General features: G+C 34.0%; 1 protein-coding gene across 2 annotated transcripts in view; it reads left to right on the top strand.

Annotated features, from left to right (window-relative positions):
• Positions 1–241: 241 nt before the first annotated feature.
• LOC149795420 (protein SERAC1-like) overlaps positions 242–22,706 on the top strand; it is an 86,970-nt gene continuing 64,505 nt past the window's right edge. The window contains exons 1-7 of one of the 2 annotated variants that reach the window (XM_089965213.1): positions 242–367; positions 6,055–6,278; positions 12,270–12,303; positions 12,719–12,858; positions 14,895–14,948; positions 19,236–19,361; positions 21,940–22,058. In XM_089965213.1, the coding sequence (XP_089821339.1) occupies positions 6,125–6,278; positions 12,270–12,303; positions 12,719–12,858; positions 14,895–14,948; positions 19,236–19,361; positions 21,940–22,058 (627 nt within the window). In that variant the 5' untranslated portion in view covers positions 242–367; positions 6,055–6,124. Of the gene's footprint in view, positions 368–533; positions 769–6,054; positions 6,279–12,269; positions 12,304–12,718; positions 12,859–14,894; positions 14,949–19,235; positions 19,362–21,939; positions 22,059–22,706 lie in introns of those variants that run through there. The other variant, XM_089965214.1, reaches the window with a different exon arrangement.

Raw genomic sequence — 22,706 nt, 5'->3', positions numbered from 1 at the left:
GATTATTTTGCGTAGGAGGCTTTATTTCTGCTTTCTGAGGCTTCTACGGAGAAATGTTTGGTAGGAGGGTTAAAATTATCTGAGCCACCTGGTCTGTACGACTTCCCTGCTGCTGTAGTAGTAATAGCAGTAGTACGTTCTTGTTCCAAAATGAACGGATTTTGAAACAAGATTGTTGCAGTATCGGATGCGTACTTTCAATTGGTCCCCGTCTAAACCCTCAATCGGAGAGCTTTCTACCACCATCCTCAGTCAGTAATGAACCTGAGATATTTTGAAAAATAACCCACATTTGCAGAATATGGTTGAGTAATAGCATTAGGATTTACACGAAACGGTTGGATAAGATAGTTGATAAGATATAATGGTAAATCAGACATTACAAAAATAATATGTTTTGCTGTAATTACTGGAAATTGCGTCATTCAATCAAAAGCTTATAATGTAACGTAAGTAGCAGACGAAATTTGGACGGTGTGCTCTTCATTTTTTCTTTACAAAAACAAAACAAAAACAAATTCAGACATTACTAACCAGTGTGACTGCATCATCGTACATATAGACATAGAATATAAAACAGCTGGAAACAACTTACTGATTTAGCTTTATATGAGAAGGATATGAATAGACCTACAATATTTGTCTGTAATATACCACTGTGTCTACCAGCCGAGTATTCTGCGCGTCGTGTAATTCTGCTCAACGATAGGTCATTTCTGTAAAAATTGGATCACGTGTTGTTTGGGTCGAAAATCCAATTTGTATCAAGTAAGAACGATCATCCTTTATTTAAGGAAGGTGACATTCATATTGTGTAAAAAAAGTACCCCCTATTTCTGCTCAAAATACGTATGAAAATGTGATTTCTAACTTTCAACATGAAGACAAACTACATGACCTTCTTGAACTTGTAAATCAGAAAAACCTATTTAATATTTATCTGTTAGAATCATACAAATAAATGCATTACTCAAAGATAGAAACATTTTCATTAGAATAATACTGTATCCTCAAATCATGTTTCTAATTTTGCAAGTTGTTCCACACCTGCTTCATCATCTGCTATCAAACTTGTCAACATGCCTCTTGAACGGGTTCTCAAGAAATTCTCTGTCTAAAGTACACTATCTTTGGAAGTTAATAAAACGGAAAACATTTTTGCATGAGTAGACAAAATCAGCTTTTCAGAGTGCAATAAATGAATTAGAAAATATTTATAAAGTAAAAAAGTTATCAGATTATTTATTTACCATTGAAGTCTGTGTGGAGCTGGCAGTTTTTTGATAGGTGTGCATCTAAAGTAAGGCCAAGTTGTTTATTCTATAACCCAACTTACACCCGTCAATCATACACCAAAATAAAGGGAATTAAAACTTTGTTTAGCAATAATAATAATTATATTGGCGATTAATTTGTATAAATTGGCAAAATGTTTAAAAATTTAAACGTTTTAATTAATGGATCATTTAGAAACAAATTGAATGAAAATAGCACTCAGTGCATACATCTGAACTTTAAAATCACAATGGCACTAAGAAATATATTTTCTTTTCTGTCTCTGTCTCTGAAATGACCTGGCGGTGATGAAAATTTTGACCTGAGACTCCAAAGAAACAGAAAGATAGTGTCTGCTCTAAAATTTAAGGACGAGTGGAAAAGTGAACGGACAATTCTGTGATGTACATCCTTGATATCTGAATAATATATAACCTTCATATGGGTATAGTTTTGCATATAAAATGATTTGATCAGTTGATAATAGAATAGGATGAAAAGTTAAAAATATAATAAAGGTGAAAATAATCTGTTTTCTGTTTTATAAACAAAATATGCACACAGTAACATAATAGTTACAAAGAGACACTTTTACAAAAATGAGATTGTATATTTCTTGAAAAATAATGCACAAATATTTCTCATTATTCAACACAAGAAAATAAATCTTAAACATCATTTGTCTACACCAATAATGAGGAATCACAGCTATGGGCTCATGATTGTACAAAAGAATTGATGCTTTAGATTTTTCATTTTGACTTCTGAGATTTTGGGGTCAAGGTTCAATTGACTTCATCTTGGAAATCTGTAGAGAACCCTGTCTTTGTATTCTTTTTTTCCATATACATGTATCTGAGAAAAAATGTAATTTTTTTTTTTAAATTGTCATATTTCTTATCAAAATATTCAACTGTATGCCTACTTTGATGTATATATGTGTGTGTATATATATGTATATATATATATATATATATATATATATATATATATATATATATATATATATATACATGTATTATATACACATTTATACATGTTTATACAAAGTGTGGAAAATAAGATATAGATGCTTGATGTTTGTTGTTTGTTTTTGAAGCTGATTTTGCTGTTGGCATAGTACTATTTCTATTCACTATTGTTTTACTGTAAATGTTTGCTATCTGCATACCAGTGTTTTGAAATATATTGTACTTGTTCAGTGGTATGTCAGTAAAATAGCTCATCCAGGACTGGTTTTTGTTGTTGGGACTACCAGTGTTATAAAATTTCATATTTCTTTATAATGTACCTAATGCTTGTGTCAGTGTTTTGAATGGAATGACAAAGAAACATTTTTCTTTGAAGTCAGTAATTTGATTTCCCAGCAGTTGTCTTTCGCCTATTAAGGTTTGAGTAACATGCAGAGCACTTAATACAAGCATAATATTGGTACTTTAAAAAGTGAAATTGCCTGAAACAGAGTTGCTTTCTTCCCATCCACTAAATCAATCTCGATTAAAAACTGTTTTGTTATTTCATTCTTATAATTGATAAAAGATTTGAAGGTCTGTTCTAAAATTGAATCAGCCGTATTATTTTTTAATGCTGTGTCTCCTCTGCTTTACTGATCCAGTCTGAAAATTTAGCATAGCTACTTTAACAAGAAAAGTAGATCATAAGACATTGCAACAGTAATTAACCTTTTATGGGTGCTTATGTAAATCACAAATGTGAATAGATATATTACCTATCATGATCACAGATGCAAGTGTTTAGAAGACTGGTACATGTAAACAAAATATAAATTCCATGGAACATTGAATTTTCCTTGCCTTTTCCACTGTTTTGGATATTTGGGCTTAGAGGTAAGATTGCTGTTGTTGTTGCGGGTTTAACGCCATTTTTCAGCACACAATAGGCTATGCATGGCGGCCAGTATTAATGGTGAAGGAAGAACCAGGGATAACCCCAGGAAGAACCACCGACCCACAAGAAGCTACTGGCAAGCTTTCTCACATACCCACATTGGCCGAATCCTAGACTTGAACCCATGCAGACAGAGGTGATATGGCAGTGATCCGTAATGGAGAGCGCTTTAGACCACTCGGCCACTTGGGGCCCCAGAGGTATAATTGCATTTCCCTATCAAAAACATGGAATTCACTTAAATCAAGCGGTAGTTGCATAGGGTGTTCACTTTATGGAGTGGGAGTGGTCAGAGGAAACTTGGGCTAGAAAAGTACATATATACCACTTCTAATAACATGACATGATGTGCCTTCCACTTATGGTAATTTCAAATGTGAACACCAATAAATTTCATGGCTGTGTACAGAAATGTGTCTGATTACTATGGGCTACATTTGCTGATAATACTCTCCAACAATATTCCATTTAGTATTAACTCTCTAGGACTGTTCAGTGGTTACTTACAGAGTTTCTCAAATGTGGATAACCACACTGATTTCAGAAGTATCCGCAGACCAGTGACCCACAAGTTTCTGGTGTACTTTGCCAAAGTATGATCAATGAATAAATTTATCTACAGTATGTTTTAAAACTGTTTTGGATGCACATCACCAATGAATTTAGCTGCTCACATAAAAAATAGAATTTTTTTTACAAATTGGTTTTTTAATGGACCCTGCCTATCTTGTCTAGACAAACCTGTAATTGATGATTCTAAGGATTCACTATAGATCATTTTCAGATACTATTTTTAGCCATCCAAACCTATCCCATAGCCGCATCTGGTACAGTCATGCGCATTTGACATAGGGCAACGCGAGTGACCTACACTTCTTACATGAATAGAACATTTGCCTTTATAGATTGCTGCAGATAGTAGTAAACAATAATGAGCCAGTACACAAGTATAAGAGTTGAACTGCACGTTTTCATCTAGTATTTTTATCAATAAATGAGTATCTGTTGCTTTATGGTACTAGATCGTGATTCTCATCTAAACTCTGTCTGCCCCCCTCTTATGCCTACATGGTAATGAATAATCCGAAAATAAACAAGTTAATTTGTCTAGTTAGCAGCAAACAATGAACACCAAAGGCGGCACATCACCTAGTAAGCAGATTCCTCAAAGATTTGCCATTTAGTTAATAAATTAAATGGGAATGACTGAGAATCCCAAAACTGCTAAGAAATTTACTCTTTCTCTCTCTCTCTGTCTCTCTCCTTAGTTTGCTAACTCCATGAAAAAATATGGATAATACTGATGAGTCAACTCATCCGGCGATACATTTGCATTGGCCAGTTGCTACAGTACTATCAGATATGTGTAACTTGTGTGGCTTCTCGGATTGGGCATGGGATCTGATTACACTGTTATTGATAATGCTGTTTTCACCTGTATGCATCCATCCACTATGAAATTATATGCAACAAAGAGATTTGTAAGTCCTCATGTTTTCACGAGTATATAGTCTTGAAGAGTCATCTAAATACACATAGATTTGTACAAATTGTAATTCTGGTCACATACGAAAATTGTCCCTCGACCCCTTTCCTTCTGGAAATGGATCATACAACTTTTTAAGTCCTATCCAGGACCGCGGACAGAGTAGGACAAATTCCTCAGGACCACATCGGTCAGGGGGTCCACCGTTGTTTCAGTTTTTGATTCATTGGGGAATATTGGATAATTTAGAAAAGCTTGCCAGTAGCTTCTTGTGGGTCGGTGGTTCTTCCCGGGGTTTTCCATGGTTCTTCCTCCGTTTATACTGGCCACCATGTATAGCCTATCTTGTGCTGAAAAATGGCGTTAACCCATACTGCAACAACCACAACAATTATTATTATTATCAGGATAGTTGTTGCTTTTGCTATTAATATTATAATTGTTAATATTATTACTGTTCTTGTTCAGTAGAGTTCTACTGTAATATTGTACTGTATGTGAAGTAACATTACAAGCACCTTTACATAGATTTAAGTAGATGTGGAAACTAAGTGGTCCAGAATAAGAATTACACAGCCCATTTATATAAAAACAGCCATTGTACCTTTTCCAAGCCAAGAAACAAGGACATTAAGATCTGAAGATATAAACATTGTTTACTTTCTCAGCTTTTTGAGACAACCATTATAGTAAGTGTCCTTTGCATTGTGCATGAAAACTTACTGATTGTTATCATTTAAAGTCATGGAGAACATTTATGTGTTTTTTTATATTACAAATTCAGGCATGATAGATAGATATGGTAAAAAAAGCTCCAATCCCATAATTCTTTGCAAAGACTAAAGTGACAGACGGAACCTTAAATGTAAACTCCTCAACTGTATTTAAGGTTTGAGGGGCCAAGTAATATATAGCATTGTACAGTTAGTAATAAAATCCACACAGTAAACACATTTTCTTTATATGATTTTTGGTGTAAATGAGGATTGTAATAACTATTTTCAGACATTAAGCTTCCATTTGATTCAGACCTTAACTTTTTCAGAGTGTATATTGTTACTGTTCTTTTTTTCTACCTTACAACTTAGTATAAAATAAAGTGACATTAAATCAAAATTTTACCATGAATCTTGACTCCCAAAAAAATTAGGCTTAAAATTTTCAAGTTGTGACTGGAAAAATACTAAAGATAATTTAAAATTTTAATTTCGTTAAAAATTTTCAGACAACTTTACCATTAAAGTCTTGTATGGAAATACTGACAGATTCAAACTTTAAGTGTTCCATAAATTTGAATTAATGTTAAATTGAACTAAATTTTATATTGCAGCTAGAAAAATAATTTTTTGGGCTAATTATGGTCGTATGTTCCTCTGTCTTTCCAGTTACATGTAGCTTTGGAACTGTTAATGGTTGCAGTGAATTTTAAGCAGGTTGGATGAGAATGCTGGAAGGATGCTGAGGATTATTGGCCTAATTAGCAGACAACGGATTATTCACAATGGCTTCAGTAATAAATATCCACATATTAACTCCTGGAATAGAAGACCATTGAAAATATTGCATGGATATGGGGGGGCACTTTCAGCAAAGCTGCTCCTGAAACTAGGTAAGAATTTGGTTGCTTCAGTTCATAACAGGGCACTAGGCAGGTGTGTTACTTACTTTTGAAGTGGAAGGAGCTTTTTAATAAGTTAAAGAGGTGTTTTGGGTAGAGAGAATCTGATTAAAATCAAGATGTCCAACATAATAAAGATTTGACAGGTACCAAGTAAAATTAGTGTACTAGTGACCCTTTGAAATCCAGGTTGACTTGTTTATTTTTAGTAGCCTATTTAGTAAAGTCATGCATTTCTTGTTAGGCAAAGTAATACTGTGTTCCATTTTTCAGTTTTAGCAGTATAATTTCATGAGAAAAAATGGTAAACGGAAAATGACCTCATATCAGTGTCCATCAGATGTACTTTATATTGATATGGACCTGTCTCAGTTGGGGGACATAGCATCATCTGAATTAACAACTTCTGTTGAAGGAGCTGGGGTAAGATGTTAAATTAGTGGAGGGGAAAATCCCTTCCCCTTGATTTAAAATGACAACTCTGACTAGATATATCAAGAACTTATTTTGTCATTAGATTATTTACATAAATTAGTTATGCTTCTTTTTATGAACAGTTTAAGATTTGCATCTGTATGATAGGGGACTGATATATCTTTTATTAGGCTGTAGATAATTTTCTGTCACTGTTTTTAGAAATATGGAACAGTTTACCCTTTGAGCAGTTTTGTTCAAAGAGTCACTTGTTATGGAATTCTCTTCATCCTCCAAGATTACATGCTGGCTTCCTATTTCTTTTCACGTGTCGCTTCCAGAGTTTCTATAATGTTGAATCTTTGAAATAATCTGTATTGTTCCCCAAAACTAGGTTAATATGATCCAGTTTCTATGGTTTGTTGTGCGAATGTTTATATTGTTTGTATATGTTAAGAAACAATTATAGGTTTTTGGATATGAAAACTATCTGTAACCAGGTCAAAGTTTCTTGGTTATAAAAAACTGCCTGGTAACCAGGTCCTAGTTTCACCAAGCAAATTTATTTCCTCAAATTGAGATTTTTGAATGTGTGTCTTATTATTTGGGTTGTAACCATTATATATCTCACAGAACATTTATCATGCATTAGGGATTCAAATACAGACATAAAAACTTCAAGCATTCTTAAAGGAACCTGGCTTTTTCTCTGAGGAAATTAGCAGGATTTCCTTAAATTTGAGTAGGTCCTCAACTCTTTTTTCAAAATTCAAATGCATAATTTTTAAGGCTAAAATGTGATTTTATATCTTTACACTTTCTTGCTCTTCCTTTGGAAAAAAATATATTGTCAGAAGTATCGTAAGTAATATAATGGAAAATGTCAGTTTGAGGAGCAAGTTTGATAATTGGTGAAACCAGGTGCAGAACTCAGGTGCACATTGTTTAAGGCTAATCAATTCCATCAAACATCTTGTTTGTTGTTTTGTTTTTTTAACTTCTCACACTAAAGGTTCTTTTTCCTGGTTGTTCAGTATTTGTTTTCTGAACAAAATTAAAGATACAAGATAGTACTTGGTCACATGATCATTTGTCTTAAATACGTATGCACAGCCTTATCACATACCATATGTACTCACTTATTAGTTTAACCCAGCTGCAAACAAGATAGGCCTTGATAAGCTGTTGCATAATGAACTGGCAGATCAGGATCTATTTTGTTTGTTCTACTATTTACTTATAAAAATTGCATGGACTTAGATCTGCTGGCATATATACAGTCATATCAGACCTGGTTCTGCAGTTTGCAGTTGGACTCAACTTTTAAGTTAGTATATATGTTACTTGTATGTGCTTTCTAACTGACCAAAACAGATTAACAAATGTACCAGATAATTATTTCAAATACATCATATGCTGGGTTAGCTCATGTAACCAGTCATGAAAAGACCTGTAGTGGGAATAACTCGTTTAAGTTGACTGTCCATTTTTGCTGTAATAATTTTAATAATACAAAAGTATCAGAATGAAGAAACATTTAATTCATCAGAAGTATCAAAACAACCAGACAAGGCAGGGATTTTTTATGGCTCTTAAGATGGAGATAGTGGGCCTCCGCCTCAATCTGATCAAAATCAGATTTCCACTGTCCTACGTGAAGATCTGACAGTGACTACGTAGAGTTATGTTCTGGTGACCTTTGAATTAGCTAATGGAAATGCAGATTTAAAAATCTGAAAGTGAATTAAATCATTGGGCACACATTGATGCTCATTCTCCCAGACACGTAGATGTAAGACTTCATCTGGTTGGATGATAAAATTAGCAATTATGTTAATAACATTAATCACCATGACCCCTAAGTAGTCGCTGTCAGATCTTCACATAGGACAATGGAGATCTAATTTTAATCAGATTGCTTCTGCCCCAAAAGAGAAACATTTTAAAATTATGAAAAGTTCCCAGTTGTAGCCAATTACATGTGAAAATTAGGTTCCTGCTGTATCTAATATCATGCCAAATTGATGGGCCCAGTCGCCGACCCTAATTATGCATGAAAAATATGAAAGATAGTAATGCTTATATCATCGATATATTAGTTTATGCAGTAATCATAAAATGTCATCATAGCAAAATGCTCACACTTTAGTATAAAGAGCCATAGTCCAAGTTCACAAGTAAAGTCATTAGAAAGGATAAGACCCATCTTGTTCCACATGATTACAGTATTTAATTTTTTTCAAAATATATATTTCTAGCAGTTTTCAACCAGGTGCGATTAATTTTACATGAATTATAAAATACTTGCAGTACATACATCATAGAATAATTTAAAATGTTTGTCTTTACTCTGCAAACACCACTCCAGTGGCCTAAGTGGTTAGAGTGTCTGCCTCAGATGTGGGAGGTTACGGGTTCAAACCCTGGCTGAGACATGCCAATGACTTACAAAAATGGTACTAGCAGCTCAACATTAAGAGGATAGTTTTAGGACTAGTCAGCCTGGTGTTAGAATAATGTGACTGGGTGGGACATGATGCTACATGTCTGTGGCATGATGGCCCAGTGCTAGACATCACTATAAACTGCCACAATGCAGACATCATAGTGATATGAATGATTTTTTTTTAAAGCTGCATTAAAAATCCAAACCACCCACACACTCAAACTGCAAAAAACATTTTCTAGCACTCCTTTAGTCACACAAAATTTCTTATTATTTCTTGCTTCATCTTATAAATGTATTGACCATTTATTCTGATCATAAAATATAAAACTGATTTATGAATTTCAGCTACATTTTATTTATGCACATGTTTTCAAGAGCAGGTCAGCACAATCACATATATATGTATGATTAAACGTAGAGTCTAAAAAAATAGTAAAGGTAAATATTGTAAAAATCTTAAGAAAGATAATCCCTTCTAAATAAAAGTAAAAATGTAGTCTCAAATTTGAAGATAATAAATAGTCAAGATGTTAAAATTCTGTAAAAGAAAAGATATATAATGTAAAAGATATAGGTACATGCACAGTGCAACTTTGATGTGCTAGCCCGTTGAAGGATAGAACAACTTTAGCTCTTTTACTACTCTGTGTTGAAGAGAAGTAAAACATAACAAATATAGCAGAAAGGAGAATCAGCAGCTAGGTGTATGATAAAATGTGATTAATTAATTGGCACTAAAATTTTGCTAGTAGTTGCCAGATTTTTCCCTGAGCATTACTCATTTATTATATACTCATTTTTTTCTCCATTAACTTTACATTGTATTAGGAACTACTTTAATTGTAATCAGTGCATGCTTATGTAATGTACACTATAGCTTTAGGTCTAGGTTTATTAGATTTATTTGGGATGAACTAAACCAGCTGTTTGGTTTCTTTGAAAGTAGAATTGATAAAGTTAACAATATGGATGAGTTCACTGAGTCACAAAAGAAACTTCCAACCAAGCAATCAAATGAATGTGTAATTCGTGATGCCCACAACTGACTTGAGACATGCAGGATTACAAATACCATTCTGATTATGTAAACAGTTATTTCAGAGAAATGTTCGTAACTTTTTGCAAGTCAAATGATTCAGACTATGACCCCTATGCTAGCAAGGCTGTATAAAAATAGCATAGAAGGCATATTAAAGCCAACAGTTATCCTGTCTCCCTCAGATACGTCCCATTTTATAACTCAGTTCAAACACTGAATTTTTACAAAAATGCAACTGGAGAAGGTTTTGGTAGAAAACCAAGAGCTTCATAGCCAATAAGCCAAGAAAACGAAGAAGTCTAATTTGCACTAGCCATGTGTGCTGTCACACGGCAATTACTTTTCAATTTTTGCCCATTTAGCCTTTTAGATACAATTTATGAGCTTATGGTAGCAATAGAACCCATACAGGTCATGTAAATAGCTGGGGTCCCTCCAACAAAGAGCATACAAGGGACATGGCATAAATATATGTCAATTGCTGGTAAAAAGAATGGCAATATATGTACCTACATTTGCATCTTGAATTTCATCAAAATGTACTCTGAGTCTTAGTTCTGCAAATCCGAATTACATAGGTTCCAAAATTTGATACAGACTGTGAAATTGTACTGTAATTTTGACTACATTTCCAACAGAAATCACATTCTCCTTACTGCACTTGAAACAAAAGGAATGTGATATTCCAAAACGTCTTTTTGATATTTTCAGCTAAAAGGATTCATATTTTTTCCAACATAATGATTCCAAACAATCAGTGACAGAACATAAACACGGGTGAAGTTGAAAAAAGGTCAGTCCTTTCTGTCTGTTCAACTCAAATGTACATTGTATGAAATTGACCCAGCTAATAAATCCAGTCCATCACAAACATAAAAGCAGGATTTAGTTTAATCGACAGAAAAACAAAAGCCATCCATTCCAGACCAGCTGGAAAAATTGATACAATGCACATTTATTCATAAAACGACTCTAAAATTCAATTGTAAGTGCAACAAATTAAACATAATTCTTTTTTAAACTAATGCCGGAGTGTTGCACCAGGTTCAGAGGTCACTGGGTGTTACTTGGTGCTCATTAATATTGTGAATGTATACTGATGAACCTATTTACTTTGGAATCTAGCATAAATTTAGTGTGTTCTTTTTATTATTCACCCTTAGGTAGAAAAGCAAAATGAATATATAATAAAATGCTTACTACATTTGTAGGGGAAAGTATGAACTTGTTTTTTCTGAGCAGTACTTCACTCTTAACACCATGCAGTATTAGTATTATTCAGATAAAACTTGTACATATTTTCCCATAAATATGCAGTAACCTATAAATATTTGATTATTGGTAGCAGAGGATGACTGTAGCCTGGAATATTTTGTTCCAGATCTGACTGAAATTGAGTCTTAATCATCAGCTATTATAAGTAGTATTTTCTTTCTTAATTCCCCATTTTCATTGAAATTGTTCTTTCAGACTAATTGAAGTTTTAATTTATTTCTAAATTATGTGTGCATGTTCCATTTTTAAGCAGTTTAGTCCCTTATGCCATTTTCATGACAACCTTTAAAACACATTACACTAGTGGACATCAGTGACTCAAAGATAAACATCTCCACACACAACTAGTCAGGCTCCAAAATATTGTCTCATCAAATATAAAGTTTTTATTGAATAGTGTTGAATACAAATCTGAAAATGTAGATCATTCTCAACATATTTGGGGATTGTAAGTGCTGACTTAGATTGATTACATAAGGAAGTGACCATCGTGAGGTTTGGACAATGTTTTCTTTAAGAATTATACATAGACATTTATGTACTATATATGTCTCTGTGTTGTGTCTTTAGCACTTCTTGCTACTCTCTTCTTGTGCATAGGAAAACAATCAGCAGTTATGACATTTGACCCTTGCCATTCCTGATAAATGTTATCTTTTTTATGTCCATGACTACATTGATTAAGTACATATAGTGTTCAAGCATCCATCCATCCATCCCACTGTGGTTATGTTTTACATTTATGCACTTACAGGGCATCAGTGTTCTGTGAACATATTCCATTATCTTCTGTTTTTTAATACAGGAGCAGGTGCCGTGTTGACAGTGATAGGATTGAGGTAAGTTGCAAAGAAACAAGGAATTGCCAGAGATGATATATCTGTGCTTATTTGTTAAGTTTGTACTTTAAAAAAATATTAACAGGTAATTTCATAGAATTTTGGGTTAATAAGGTTGGTTTTATGAAACTTTGAAGAATGTAATTTTTGTTATATGAATTTTTTTTTTTACAGCTTTTGTAATTTGTGAAAACTATCTCTGTATGTAACCGTTAGTGAGATGTTTTGTGATAAAGAAGTGATTCAAAACTTGTGATTTTTTTTGTTGTAATTAATTTTATTTGCTTATTGTGGTACCTATGTGGGAGAAGGTCTAAAGTAATTGAATTTACCCTGTTTACCTCAGTTATAGACTGTGCATATACTGGATGTTTTATAATGTTTAGTAAAATCATTTCTATTTTTCTATTTTCAGTGGACTTTTTCTTTGGGTTGAGATAAACGAAATCGACAGAAGGTTTCGGAATATGACCACAAATGTTTTTGAGCTCGAAAAAGATTCACCATACATCTACGTTTCAGGTGACAAAAAGAAAAAACCTAAAGATAAGAAAGGTATGGTGAATGGTACATTATAGTTTTTTTTATCTGATCTCATTTTTTAAATCTGTAGATAGCTGACTGTCAGTTAACATTCAAAACTTCAAGAACTCAGTTAATATATAAAACTTCATAAGTGAATAAATGTTTCATGCCAGGGAGGTTCAAATAAGATGAAATATACTGATGCAGAAGTGTTCAATTTTGATAGATTATTAAGTTCAGCCTTTTAAAAGCTGATGTGTTTATTACAAATCAAAATGGTAAATGATGTGCTTCTTTCATTGCAAAGTACACTTTACAGCTTTTTTTCTTCAACTAAAGTAAATAGTTCAAATGTTTATATGGTGTATACATTGTATTATGTATTAAAAACAATGAAATATTTTTCATCTTTCATAGGTCTCATGACCAAAATCAGTTGGTTATTAGTGTTGTATGTTTGTACAAATATATAGCAATGCATGCAAGATGGTTGATGTTGGATAGCAAAGTTGCCTACTCGATATTGGCATAAGCATCACAATTTTCAGGGGTAACTTGCCCCATTATGATTTTCCTTCTTTCAATAAAAATCGTAAATTCCATTCCAGAATTAGTTGTTTTCATTTGGATACTGTATTACTATCGGAACATCAACCTGCCACTTCTACGATGTCCGGAAATATCCTTAGAAGACATTGTAGGAATACACATTAATCTGGTGTGTTTGGGGATTTGCCTCTGGTGGAGTGCATCACATGTTACAACGGCAAAGACATAGATTGTTCTAATTATGATCATATCCTTCTGTCACCATTTTATACCACGATATGAATGAAAGTAACTCAGAATAGTATATTCAATAAAGATGAATTACATCTAAAGTTTCATTTTCAACTTGACAATAAAAACATTTGTTTCTTGGCTTGATAGAAAAGGGTGAGGATGCTCCGACTGCCAGTATTAGTTTAACAAAATATGGAAACAAAAAAAGTACACGATCATGCAACTGAATCTGATGATGAGTAGATAAAAACAGTGGGCACAGAAGCTCAAACCAGAACACACACAACTTTTTCCTGTTATCCAGAGATCAGCAAAAGATGAAACCAATGCCTTTTATAAAACATGTAGTCAGCATTTCAGTGGAGCACACAGGGGGGAAGACAATTGTAAAAAAATGTTTCCACACAGAAACACTAGTATTTAGTTGCCTTGCAAAGTTCATCAAAGAAAATTTAATCATTTCTTGAACCCAAAAAGGAATTCTCTGATGTGGATGTTGCCATTATGAATACAGAAATACTTTTTAGTGAACTTATTGTGGAGCATAATCTACAAATAAGTGTGGTAGATCATTCCAGCAAGTTGTTTGTCAAAATGTTCCCAGACTCTTATATAGCAGCTAGATGCAGCTGTGCAAGGAGTAGAACTTCAGCAATTGTAAATGAACTTTAATAAAGAAGGAAAATATTGTTAACAGTATAAACTGCAGATGGAAGTAGTGTCAAGCAGTGTCCAGTTGTGGTAAGATATTTTGATAGTAAGGAAGGGCAAGTTATTTCTAGGATACTGTCTGTGCCTGTTTGTGATGTTATTGTATAGCCAGAAGAATTCAGCTTTGATGAAAGAGGGGAATTTGATATATATATTGTTTGATGGCAAGGAGCAGTTAGGTGTTTACAATTGAACTCACAGTTACTGTGTAGCCAGATCAATGCTTCTTTATAGAAAGAGTGGACATCTTAACCTTTAATACATTGGGTTTGTATGTAATTCTTTAGTTTATTTAAATCACCTTGTTATTTAAATCAGTTATGACCTTGCTATTTAAAACAGCTAGCTTACTATATTTCTTGCCCAACCTTACCATTTTTCGTTGGAAGGGGTAGGCAACTCTGGGATAGTATCATATTAGTTTTTTTTCTTCCAGGATCATAGCCTGTATTATAAAGTTTTTATTATATCATGAGTATGATACTGTGACTACATCAGTTGCCATTATTACTACCAATAATTATTATTATTATTATTATTATTATTATTCACTAATCTTCTTTTTGTTTAAGCTTCTAGTTTCCCAATGCTTAAAAGACTTAAAAGAAGAGTGAAGAAGGTAGTAGGTAAGCTAACAGAGAATGTTGTGTGTGTATGTGAGAGAGAGAGAGAGAGAAATAAATTTGTAAAGATAAATACTGATGGAGAGATTGATAGAAGGGTATATACTTTAATAATTATATGGGTAACAAAACAGATATGGACATTTAATGTCATGCACAGAGTACACCTGTTGTTGTAAGAGGGCTTATTCTTACCCTACCCTATGAGCAAGCTATTTCCTGTATTGGGTTTTTGAATGTGTGTGTGTGTGTGTGATTTGGTTTTTTTACATACCTTTAACACTTTTTCAGTCATATCACTACAATGTCTGCAGTGTGGCAGTTTATAGTGATGTTTAGCACTGGGGCATCATGCCGCAGACATGTAGCATGCTGTCCCACCCAGTCACATTATCCTGACACCAGGCCAACCAGGGCCCGAATGGCCAAGTGGTCTAAAGCGCTCACCGTTACAGATCACTGCCATCTCACCTCTGTCTGCGTGAGTTTGAGTCTCAGGCTCGGCTAACGAAGGGGAAGTGAGAAAGCCTGCCAGTAGCTTCTCGTGGATCGGTGGTTCTTCCCGGGGTTTCCCAGGGTTCTTCCTCCACCAATTATACTGGCCGCCATGCATAGCCTATCTTGTGCTGAAAAATGGCGTTAAACCCTACTACAACAACAACAACAACAACCAGGCCAACCAGTCCTAACACTATCTTAATGCTGAGCGCCTAGTGAGGCAGCTGTTACTACCATTTTTATAGTCTTCGGTATGACTCAGCCAGGGTTCAAACCAGTGACCTTGTATTGGCTTTTTGAAGGGATAGAATTGTAAAACATGTTCTTGTTTCTAAAATTAAAAGTGGTATGTATGGCCTGTTCCTGTGTTGGATTTCACTAGACTGCATTTCCTCTGAAGTCTTGAAACTTTTTTTTTATTGTTTGGCTGATTCTCAGCAAAATTTTAAGACCATGAGTAGTGCACTTTAAGTATGTGGTTTTGGGCATTTTGGATGGCAGGAGCCTTCAAAGTGTTATTTACATTTAAGAAACAAAGCACTATTAATTCCATGGTCCATAGAAAACAATACCTAATATTATTTGGAATATAATGATCTGTGTAATTTTTCTGTTTATCTGAACAAGACACCAAGTAGTGTCATGAAGTTTATAAACCTGTGGCAGAAATAGTGTTAGGTTTGCACAACAGCTATCATCATAGACACAGGATGTGTCAATCAATTCCCCATTTGTGCAGGTGTTTCGTTGGATGCATCAAAGTGTTGTGATGTATGGACCATTTGTTACTTACGCATTCAGTGAACAGTGTAGAGAGCAGATGTGGTATGCATCTTGGCTGCTTGCTTCATTGAAATATTAATGCTATTTCTTATATATATATATATATATATATATATATATATATATATATATATATATATATATATTTATATTTATGGTAAAGAACTTATAGTCATGTCTGTTTACTTTTGCAGTCTTGAAAAATAAGTGCATAAAATTGTTTTAAAAAATCAGACATAAAGGTTAACTCATTAACCCCAGGAGACTTTTGTCATTTTCACCTGAAATGAGAGTAGGAAAAGTGTTTTAGGGACTACTTCTGAATAGATCCAAATACATCTGCTTCCAAGAGATTTTCTATTAGCTTGGTGCCTAATTGTGTTAGAAACATCGTTTTTCATTGGCTATTTGGCTCGTGCATGTACAGAAGGGTAAAAGTTGAATTTTTGAAATATTTTTTTGTGTGCTTATTGGACCCATTTTTTTTGTGTCCTGGCCACTTTTTTCTCTCCACATCCCCAACTTTTTCTATGTTTGGTGAAGGTCCACCTGCCTGTGTGCAGTTCATACCAGTATGCCTTAGATCTCAGGCCAAAATGTAAAATCTTCTGCACACAAAATCTGATTCCGACAATGGACGAATTTTTGGTATAAAAAAATTGGGTCTAAAAAATTTCCCTCTGCATTTTGTAATACAAGTAGAAAGTCCAGATTATCTGATATCATTGTAGGGCTGTGTCTGTCTACTTTTCTGTAACACCACTCTGGTGTATCTTAAATTACCTTGATGCTACAGAGGTAAGAACTACAGTACTACTTCCTGACACATTAGTGTGGTTAATGAGTTGCTTTTTGGAATATTGTTGGTTATTTAGTTAGAGGCAGCAGTGTGCATTTTATTTTTGATCATAATGAATAATTTTTCTTGTAGTTAGAAACTGTCATTTAAATTTATTTTGATTTTATCCACAGTAATGTATGAAAACCTCAACTTTATTAGTATGTATTCATTTTCTTAAGAAGCTCAGAAAATCTATATAATAAGTGATATAGTGCTTTGTATGGCAAGTTTATCCAAAAATATATGCAACAGTTTGTCAGGATAATTGATGTCAATAAAGTAACAGGAGCTTTAGGAATAAGTAATTTATAGATCTCTTCATTCAACCTAATAATTTGCACACAATGGCATCCATAAACATAGACTGTGCATAAGCAGGGGTGTCAATTACTGAGAGACATTTTAAAAATTAAGAAAGGAATGGACACCAACACTTGGGGTGGTAAATGCTTCAATATTTGATTAATAATCATCTTGGTAATAATTGTCAATAAATAGCTTATTTGTCATGAAATTCTTCACTTTTCTGTATAATATATGAAAGGTTGTTCAAAACATTACTCCAAATGGCTTTAACACAGCATTATTTCACCGTGTTTTGCATGCAATGCTGCAACATTCTAGTATTATTGTGGAATCAAAATCAACACTTCCACAAGTTGGAGATCAAAACACAGTGGTTACTCAATTAGGTTGTCATGGAAATGCTCACAGGTATCGCTGTGTCATTTGATTGCCACATATTATATTTGAATACAATTTGAATACACATTTATGAAGATTATGCTAAAACTTTAATTATTAAACTGAAACATGAATTTGTTTGACAAGACTTATTTAATTGGTTATTTTTTAATATTGCCTCCAGTATTAATTTATCAATATGTTTATTGTATATTGTTATTTACAGTGTATTGAGAAAATATTTTTTCTGAGGAAATCTAACAAAATATGTTAAAACTTGTGAATTTCACAATCTTGATTCAAATTTTCGAGGCACTAACCACCATTTTCAACAATGAATGGAGCGATAGATCAAGGTTTTATTTTTTATTAGGATTTTCTTCATGTTCAACAAATAGGGCCACTTCTTGTGGTATTTTCTAAAATGAAAATGGGATCCATTCCTGTCCAGTGTTATGAGTGTGTCCACAAATTATCCAAGCACAAGCTATAGACAGATGTGTGCTATGAATTTATTTATGTTTTCATTGCTTTGAATGTTTGTGGTTGTGGGGAAAATGACATTTTCATTGGTGCTTGCATTCAATAATTTGAGAAGAAATTGTGTTAGTTGAGTCTTTAAAATTTATTGTATATTGTAGAAACAAAATCCATGAAAATTGGTGGTTAGAGCATCCGCCTTGGATGCAGAAGGTTGTGGGTTCGATCCCCGGCTGAGTCATACCAAAGACTTATGAAAATGGTACTAACAGCTGCTTCACTTGGTGCTCAGCATTAAGAGGTTGGTGTTAGGAAAGGTCGACCTGGTGTCAGGATAATGTGACTGGGTGGGACATCATGCTACATGTCGGCGGCATGATGTCTCATTGCCAGGCATCACTCTAAACTGCCACACCGCAGACATTATAGCGATATGACTGAAAAATTGTTAAAGCTATGTTAAAAATCCAAATCACACACACACACATGAAAAATGTTACTCCTTGATATAAAGGTATATGATAGTTAATGATTCATTTTGATTTATGTACATAATTGGTTGAATTTTTAATATTATGCACAGATGAGGTGAACTGCAGTCATGTGATTGTAGATGTAGTTGATCTTTTAATTATGCAATGTAGGTGAACTGCAGTCCTATAACTAGATTTTGGTAGATTTTGACATCATGTAGAACAGGTGAACTGCATTGCTGTTGTAGGGTCTAGCATATCTTTACATTATGCTTAACAGGTAACAGTGGCACATATCCTTGTGTTTATATCCTATTACTAGGTGAATTGATAGCTGGAGAAAGCATTGAGATAATGCTGCTTTGCTTATTTGCATTAAAAATGCAGTTATGTTACTTACAGTAAACTTAATTTGGTTGTTAATTCACCAACATTTTTTTGGCACCATTGTACTAAATGAACTAAAGAATTGAAAATTGAATGAAATGAAGAAAGATATGATTTACATTATTTTGTAATGTTTCATCTCAGGAGAATGGACACCCTGGTTACAGACCCAAAGTAATGATCCCTGGACACTACTAAATGAAGCCCAGTCAGAGGACTGGTCAACACACATGATGGCACTTAAAGCTCTTGTAGATCATCAGTGGGATGGTAATGTGTAGGAGCCACATTTTCTAATTTATAAATAATACCTAACTGCAGAAAGCCTAGACCAAGATCTACCATCACACAGTGTGCTCAGATCTTGTTCTTTGCTGATGGTATTGTGCATCCCTCCACAAAACAGCATAGAATCAGACTTACCAGGGCATTTGATAGCCACAAATCAGGGGTTTTGTTTTCATTTTGTGTACCAAACTGTTGTGGAATCAGATCTGGCTTAACATTAGGTGGTGTCAAATCTGGCTCTTTGTTGTTCTTATCATGCATACAAGCACAAACATCATAGACAGAAATCTGTCAGGGCTTTAGATGGTGGCAAATCTGGATCTTTGTTGTTGATAATTTGCACCAAACAGCATAGACTTAGATCTTCAGGGGCATTAAGGTGACAGTGGACATTGGTTCTGTGTTTTTTTATATTATATACCCAATAGGTAACACCATGGATTTAGGTTGTACTGGATACGAGATGGTGGCAGGGCTGTGCATATGTTGTTGGCATTGTATATCCTACAGCAAACATCATAGACATCAGTCTGACTGGGTATTAGATGGTGGCATTAAGCAATTGAAAAGTTTCAATAACTGTTCATATACAGCAGGGGTCTCAAATTCAAATCACAACGAGGGTCACATAAGGGGTAGTACATTTGACACAAGGGCCATATCACTGAAACCTGCTTATGCAGTGAAATTGGCTTATATATAACTTTGCCAGTTGAAATGTTGGAAACAAGAAGTAAACAATGTAACAATAAAATTTTTCTCAAAACTGGCTGGCTATGAAGAAAAAATATGCATTATTATTCTACAAATTCCAGGTGTCAATGTGGGTCACAGGAAACCATTCCACAGACCACATGTTTGAGACCTCAGCTATACAGTATATAGGTAGAGTACATGCAGATGTTAAGAGGTTACTGGATAAAGCAGCGTCTTTTAGTCAGTAAATATAGAAAAAATATGTTTTTTTGAAACAGAACTTTTTTTAACCATGTCTCTTTATTAAAAAAATAGAAAAATTCAGGATTCATATATTTACTCTGTAGTATTATAGACATGGCTTCTTAGAACCACGTAATAAAGAGTTCCAAGAGTTTGTATACAGCCAGTAGATGTTTCTCAAACAGGAAAAAGCATTCATGAAAAACCATGGTAACCTATTTAGGTCACTTGAAGTTATTATTAGTAATAATGCTTCTACCTTATAATATATTGTTTGTGCTGCTGGAGGCTAAACAAAGACAACTAGTGGAGTCAGCTCATTTGATTGTCTTTGACTAGAAGCAACACTGCTTGTAATACTTAATCGCCATGCCTAAAATCATGTTTACATCAAGGTAATCTTGTGAAAATCCCCGTTTTATCATTGACACTTTGTAAGATATAAACTTGATTCATGCTTTTGTCCTCAATAGTGAAAGCACAATTTCTGAAGCAGAAAAAGAGAAAAATAGTGAGTTTTCTGAGTGAATTTTGAAAGAAAAGGGCTTTCTTTTACCCAGTGTTTTCTCCAGGACATGATATTACATGAATCTTACTAAACTTAAGGAATGAGCTGGTGTGTGAAAAATCACACAAGGAAGAATTCAAATGAGAATAACACATCTGTAACCTTCATTATTTTTAAATAGAATCTAATCGTGTAAATGCATGATTTCTATATCAAACACCAAAATCAAGCACTTGCTAAGTGATATTTTGAATTAGTGCAAGGGGATATTTTCACTGATTGTCTAGTTAATAAATGTGTTTCACCAACTGCACATGGTCAGGTTGTGTGACGTGTTTTTTGGGGGGGTTTGGTAGTAAATTTATCAGTTGTTGCAAGTATTTCTTATTCATACAACACAACGTCATCGTCATAACACATGCTTGCTGCCCCTGTGCTGATAATGTAGATAAACAACTGTAAACTTTATCATGATTCATTAGAAGTTGCATATCATAAATGTGTTTGTTGAAACATACTACAAGGAGTATATTCATGGGTACTGTTCTTATATAACAACTGCCCTCCCCCTTCTTTAAAACTTGGAAATTACTTCCGCCTTATGAAAATGCCAGAGTGTGAATTTCTCTTTTGTATGAAATTCCTGCAGAAATCACAGACTTACCAAAGTCTTAAAACAGGAATGAACATCCACAGAGGTGTTAATGAAAGAGGAGCAAGAGATTTTAATTATAACCCTACTGAACATGACGATTTTCGATTAAAGAAAACAAAACATTTCACTCTATCTTTATTTTTTCATGCTTGTAATTATTTGATCACTATTGATGCACAGTTATCTTTGATGTTTTCTTTTTCAGTGTGCCATTCCTTCAACTTTTCCATGTATACAGTGACATGTACAGCAGAGTTTTTTATCTTTCATGTTGACATTATTTACCAAACTACCATATAATGTCGAAAACTTAAGCTTGGCTATCAACTTAGGTTTGTGTGCAAGTGCATCACAGATATCCATTATAATAATGACACTTCATACATTACCCAGTTTATTTATAGCAGATTGAAATGATTTTTCCTTTTCTCATTTTTTAAAAATATTTTTTTCTTCAGATTACCAGTGTAGATACATTGCACAGTCGTCTGACCAGAGAACATATCTTGGACTTGCCAGAATGCATGGTACAGATTTCAGATTGTTTAGGAAGTTACCTAGGTTACCATTGGCAAAAGTAAGCACCAAGAAATCATAGACAACACCTGTCATTCTGTCTCTGTTTTCATCCAGTTAGTTTTGACCCAGATGTGCAATCACATCACTGTTGGGTCTTTTTCTTATTTTGACCCAGATGTGCAATCACATCACTGTTGGGTCTTTTTCTTATTTTGACCCATATGTGCAATCACATCACTGTTGGGTCTTTTTCTTATTTTGACCCAGATGTGCAATCACATCACTGTTGGGTCTTTTTCTTATTTTGACCCAAATGTGCAATCACATCACTGTTGGGTCTTTTTCTTATTTTGACCCAGATGTGCAATCACATCACAGTTGGATCTTTTTCTTATATAATGGTCAGATGTGTTGCTCCAGATTGAGGTTTTCTCAGAAACCAGTATGATTGACAAAAGTATTTTTCTTCTGCAAACACATTACCCAATCATAGTACCTGATATTACTACTAATACTACCTCGTAAATCCAACCCTCCCAGGCTAAAATATTTTAGTTTGTGCCGACCTAGGTAACAGTTAGATACAATGATCTCCCCTTGGCACCAAATCCTGTAAATTCTTCATTTACTAGTTCATGTCAAATAGCACACTCTTAACAGAGAGGTCTTACACTTTCTAGCTTAAAGCAAGTTTGAGAAGTTTCTA

This window comes from Sinohyriopsis cumingii, chromosome 7 (genome assembly GCF_028554795.1).
Source record: "Sinohyriopsis cumingii isolate HCF-2022 chromosome 7, ASM2855479v2, whole genome shotgun sequence".
Lineage (NCBI taxonomy): Eukaryota > Metazoa > Mollusca > Bivalvia > Unionida > Unionidae > Sinohyriopsis > Sinohyriopsis cumingii.
This window is presented reverse-complemented; position numbering and strand designations above follow the sequence as displayed.